The sequence below is a fragment of the Triticum aestivum genome, chromosome 7D (assembly GCF_018294505.1).
Source record: "Triticum aestivum cultivar Chinese Spring chromosome 7D, IWGSC CS RefSeq v2.1, whole genome shotgun sequence".
Taxonomy (NCBI): domain Eukaryota; kingdom Viridiplantae; phylum Streptophyta; class Magnoliopsida; order Poales; family Poaceae; genus Triticum; species Triticum aestivum.
The window spans coordinates 618521894-618527881 of record NC_057814.1 but is presented as its reverse complement, the minus strand read 5'-3'; the positions used below and the strand labels follow the sequence as shown (position 1 = coordinate 618527881).

The 5988-nt window shown below is 50.6% G+C and overlaps 1 protein-coding gene across 1 annotated transcript; it reads right to left on the bottom strand.

Moving 5' to 3' along the window:
• Positions 1–856: 856 nt before the first annotated feature.
• Positions 857–1723, bottom strand: LOC123167794 (chaperone protein dnaJ 11, chloroplastic). Its single transcript, XM_044585657.1, has one exon. The coding sequence runs from the start codon at positions 1558–1560 to the stop codon at positions 1138–1140; it is 423 nt and encodes a 140-aa protein (XP_044441592.1). The 5' UTR covers positions 1561–1723; the 3' UTR covers positions 857–1137.
• Positions 1724–5988: the final 4265 nt, after the last annotated feature.

Below are 5988 nucleotides of genomic sequence, written 5' to 3'. Positions count from 1 at the left end.
AGAAACACGTGAGAGTAGTCGTCTTGACATGAGAGTGACCATTTATCCTTACTTCGCTCCTGTGGCTATATGTCCTCGCAGTCTTTTTTTCTACCTATCCAAAACTATGACACTTTTTGGAGAAATTATCCAAAACTATGACATGACAAGCTTGCCGTTCGTTCAGACCGGTAGGCCTTATGTTTCTTCTATCTAGATGTTGTCGCCTCTCATGGCGGCGCCGACAAGTGGGACAAATTGATGCTGGTACAGGGTTGGTGGCCCGACGACTGCAGGTTTGGCGCTCTTCCCCGTCAACAGCGGCAAAATTCGTCAGATCTGGATCCAGATTGGCGCGGGGAACATCCTCGGTCGACACGCCACATCACCGAGCGCCTGTTCTACAGGTCTGGTCTTTGGCTCATAACGCCTAAAAGGCTATGGCGTTGGCCTGGATTTTGGTTTGCTGGTTCTCTGCCTCTTTCACCTGTGTGCGTCTCGACGGCGCTGGTGGTTGGCGGCTATTTCAGATTTGATTGTTTGCAGAGACTCCAATAGATTTATTTGTAATTTTTTTTGTGTGAAGTTTTTTCTACAAAGTTTTCTGGACATCTGTCATGTCCCGGTGTTTCTGATAGTTTCCGCATGTATGTGTGTAATTGTACTCTGTTTTATTGATTAATATAATATATGTGGTTGAAAAACAAGGAATGACTGACATGGATTAATGTACTGTGGTAATTAATTTCATGTAGAATCAAAGAGTCAGCTTGCAAGGAAGAAACGATGGACCTGGAGGTAACAAATTCCTTCAATTATCAAAGAGAGCTACGTACGTACTACCGCGCGGCAGGTGTGGTGAGCAATCTGCAAATCATTCAGAAAAAGAGCTACACAGTATATATTCCTTGGCCGTTGATTCACAGTAATTAGTTTACATATTTGCATTTTGCTGACCAGACGCACAAGAGATCTTTAAAAACGCCTCTTGCTATGTACAGAGCTCCCGCGTCTGCATCACCCGATCTGGGCCGTCCAATCCTGTTCGTACGTTGCAAGACAGTCGGGAAGACCTTCTCTCCAGCGCCGTGCCTGAGCGAACCGGGCGGCCGCCGGTTGGGAGCCCGGAGGGCAGCCGTGTTTGCGTTGCTGTACGTTCTACCAGCACTGGTCGGTCTCCCACGTCCTCCGCCGGAACGCCGGCCCGGACGTCGCAGCCGCCCGCCGCATCATCATCCCCGCGGCGCGGCAGGCCACGTCCCTGTCGTAGCGAGCGCGCTCGTCGGGGTCGGCCAGCGTGGCGTAGGCCGCGTGCAGCCGGATGAACCCCTCGTTGCCGCCGCGGCCAGCAGCGTCCGGGTGCACCTCCCTGGCCAGACGCCGGTACGCGGCCTTGATCTCGCCCCTGCTGGCCCCGGCGCCTACCCCGAGCACCTCGTAGTGCGTCCTCCCCGCGGCCACCGCGGCCGGCGCCGCCATCGTCGAGGACGCCCGCACCACAACGCGCCGCCGAGGCCCGGCCACCCGCCCCGGGCGAGCCAATCCCATCACCGCCGCCGTCGACGTCGCGAACGTAGCCATCGATCGATCCTCCGATCTCTGTTCTTGAGTGCTTGATCCGAAAGCAAAGTACTTCTTCGTTGCACTGTTGTCCGTCCTCGTCGAGGTGAGCTGAGACGCCGCTGGATTTATAGGAGCTGGGGACGGAGGGGTCTGTGGTGCCACTCGTACTCCCAGCTTTCGAGCTTATCTCCACAAAGATGCGAAGAAGAAGAAGATTATGTGTGAGCTCCAGCTGAGTCAGCCGTCGGCATCTTGAACGTAGCTTTCGCGCCACCGATTGTGGTGCGAACTTCTCTTCCCCAACAAGGCCGAAAGGGACTCTTGCGCCGTCCAATCGCGAATAGGCGGAATCGGTGCGCGAGATGTCATGTAGCATCTGATATGAACGATAGTCCAGATGACCACATGGCATGGCATGCCACGACATATAAAGTCTAGCTGTGGGTAGTACTATTTGTTTTCTTGGCGTGCTGACATGTTGAATTTGAATTTTGAAATCTCGGTGGCATCATATGTGTCACCCTATTGTTCAATATTGCCAACTTGTTTTAGAAAAAAAAAATAGCATGAGACTTCGTGTTTGGATTCCCCCAACAGAATGATTATATTCTTCTTTCATGGTGTGGACTTCTGGGGAACTTGTTATTCTAGCGTTCGAGGTTATGTGGAACATTCGGATTTCGAAGTTCGAGTCTGTCTTTTCATACTGTAGGTCGACTTGTCTTACAAGAATTCAGGAGCTTTTTCTTGTCGCCCCACATGCATGGAGAGGCATGGTAGATTTTTCCTTGCGACGATGATGGGCTAATTGATTGTGTGGCCACATATTTTCCATTGTTTGGCCTTTTGGGGACTCGTTGTTCTTTAGTGTTTGTGGTTATCTGAAGCCGGTGCACGTCGCCCACAAACTCGTCCGCGTGAAAGTGATAGCTGCGTACGCATCTGCAGGCAATGATCTGCCGTGACCACTGATTTTTCTGCAAGTCTTTGTACGTATCTGTTTTTGTTCTGCATCTAGTCTAGATGTCACAGTACCTCTGATTTTTCTACACCGCGTTTTTGTTCCTGTTCTAGAGGGTTCGAGATGCTAGTATCTCGAGCTACACGTATCGTGTTCGGAGAAAAATATTGTACAGGTGGTGGAATTAACTTGCACTTGCACCCAGCCGGTGTCGGCCAACGGCTTGCTTATCATCAGGTATGGCCGGCGAGGGAGAAGAAGAAATCATGTTGATCTGAGTTCACGGACGTCTCCTCTTCATGTAGTCCTACGTGTTGCACATGCCATGTCTAGGCGCCGCCGACAAGTCGGCCGTGAATGGAGCTGGCGGCAGAGCCCGTTATGGACGTCGTTATTAGCAATATCAATTCGGCAGGTGGGTCGCCGGAGACGCGGACGCCGACTGCGCCATCGCGGCGTCGACGGCGACGTACGGCCGGGGGCGGGGTCTTGTCCGCGTACACATGGGTGGCGGAGCTGGGGCCTGGGGCGGAGGTGAGCGGCGGACATGGACGTGGACATCCCCGTGAAATGAATTGGGAAAGGATACGTGTATGGGCCGGCATAAGTGTTTGCTTGCATTATTGATGCTAATGATATGTGATATCCTGATAAGATGGATGACCTGGTGAAGAGAAGACACTATCAGTAGTAGTGCTACTCAGTTGCCAGTGGATGAGCTCAGGATCACACTGAGTTATGGCGACGGTTTTCTTTACATTTTATTTTGAAGAAAGAAAAAAGGATATAATACTTGATAGAGCACTGGTACACGGATGATGCTTGCCAGCCGAAATTTGCACTACATGTCATATCACACCATCGATGTGCGTCTACACATACGCAGGCGTTTGGATTAACTATCATGCATGTGTCGTTCATCAAAACGTCGGGACTTCCGTACTTAGATTTTGTGGGAAATGGAATCATACATGAATAAAAACCATCATATTTATTGAAAGAAGCAAAATGGAGAAGAAAGAGCTCAAATGTGAGGCACCAGATTAAACAAAGCGCAAGATGGTGTCTCGTTCCGCACGCCATCCGCACTGTGGCGTCCAACACTCCAACTATTATAAAGGACCCTGTACCAGAATCGCAACAGAGAGCACAATGGAACCTCATCTCCGCACCAAAAAGCCATTCATAAACCCTAGCCATCACCATTTCTCATCTCATCTCCATAGGTAGCCACCATCATCTTCACCACCACAGCAATTCACCTCCAATTAGCCATACTTGAAATCGTGTATCGCATCCGGCAACCATTGTAAGACACATTATTAATAAAGCTTGCATCATGTTGCGTTCTTCAATTATGTCTTCGTGCGATCCAATCATCATACGGGAGTACTTTGGTAAGGCAATGGGTTGAGGCATAGCCTTGCTACCCGATGTGTTTGTAAGTGGGCTTGATAGAATGACTTTGAATGAACATCATGTATGTGTGAAATAAAATTGTGTTATAGTTATCTCTTGTCTCTCTCGCGTTCTTTGACCTTGCAGGTACCCAGGATCATAGAGTTCGAGCCGCGAGAAGTTTAGGAGCACAGAGGAAGTGGATCGTTATTCTGAACACCAGCGACAAAGAAGTTCCATATCGTAGCGTGAAGTCAATCATTGGGGATAGATGAGGTGTAGTTATTAAACACCTAATGTTTTTATCTGATTTACTTACTGAGGTAACCCCGTGCGATGGATGGGGCCTACAGTTGGACAACTGACTATTGATGCAGGCTATTTTACGGTCAAGACGTAATTTGGACACAGCCCCACTTCGAGTCTTTGTAAGAACGTCTTAACGGGTGTCTTCCAGAGCACAAATAAAGATGGTGATGACGTCGATCACAAACATATGGTTGTAAGAATCACGGCCTCAAGTGTTTTTGGTAGCAACTGTGATAACAATCCAGTCCAATAATTAGAATTTAATATTGTTGTCAAAGTTTTGTAAAAAACCTTCTTGTGAGTACACGTTCTCTCATAACTATGGGAAATGATGACAATAGAAGTAAACGAATCAACGGTAGGGCAATAACAACATTTGCCAATTGAACAAATAACAACATAAACAGGCACATGGATTTTGCGGCAAAAAGGAAAAAAAAGCCTACTCAAACAGATGTTAAGTCCAATGGGAAAACAAACTCAAATCCATGAATATGAGGCGGATTTAAGCGTTGTCACTACGGGCGGATAAAAAAAGATGTAACTGTGGTATTCAGGAAAAACATCTCACCGGACAGTAACCACACTATCATTGCGTTTTGGGAGAGAGAAAGATACGCATTAGCCTAAACATCTTGTGAAGGACAATGCGATGAGGTTGAGCGGACGAATACAAGCAGGTAAATGGGCCAAACATGTTCTCCTCGGCTTCCTGTTGGGGGTATATCAATCCATATTCACTGCCTAGCATGTCACCAGCCTGACAGATTCCAAATTCAAAAACCCATTTGAACGGACTAGATTGCGGCCTATCTGGTGCCCGGCCATCAAAAGTGTAACACTCCGGATGTAACTTTCCATATTTGTAACTCCAACTCTTGCCATTTTCGGCTATGTGTTATGATATTCCCTTCGTGGTTGGGTTTTTGTCTTTCGTTTTGTTTTTTGTTCATGTCATGCATCTCATATCATGTCATCATGTGCATTGCATTTGCATACGTGTTCGTCTCATGCATCCGAGCATTTTCTCCGTTGTCCGTTTTGCAATCCGGCGCTCCCACCTCCTCCGGCGCACCCCTCTTGTTTTCTTTCGTGAGCGGGTGTCAAACATTCTCGGAATGGACCAAGGCTTGCCAAGTGGCCTTGGTATACTACCGGGAGACCACCGGTCAAGTTTCGTTCCATTTGAAGTTCGTTTGGTACTCCAACGGTTAACCGAGTAACCGCAGATGCCTTCTGTGTGTTGCAGCAAACCCCCTCTCTAAACAGCCCAAAACCCACCAAACTCTCTTCCATGCTGTAGGTCGTTCGATCACGATCGTGTGGGCGAAAACCGCACCTCATTTGGACTCTCCTAGCTCCCTCTAGCTATTTATTTGCATCCCTTCCCGAAAACATCTGCAGTCCAAACCCTAACCTTCGTCCCTCCGCGCGCCGGACGGAACCGCGCCGCCGGCCGCAGCCAGTCTACGCACGCCACGTGGTGCCCGCCGCCGCCCGTACCCCGCCGGCCCGCCGCGGGCCCGCGAGCCCGAGCCGCCGGCGCCCGCATCTGCGCCCCGCGCCGCCGCCTCGCCTCCCTCCTCGCCGCGCCGCCGCCGTGCCCCGCCGCCGTCGCCTCGCCGCGCCGCCGCTGTGCCTCGCCGTCGCCTCCACGCGCCCCTCCGCCGCCGTCGCCTCCGCGCGTCCCTCCGCCGGAGCCCGCGCCGCCCCTCTGCTCCGTCGCCGCGCCGCCGCCGTCCTCGCTGGCCCCGAGGCCCCGCCGCCTCCTCCCTCAC

What these genes read in the sequence shown, in the direction of transcription:
- LOC123167794 (XM_044585657.1), bottom strand. Translation starts at nt 1,560, where the DNA reads ATGGCTACGTTCGCGACGTCGACGGCGGCGGTGATGGGATTGGCTCGC.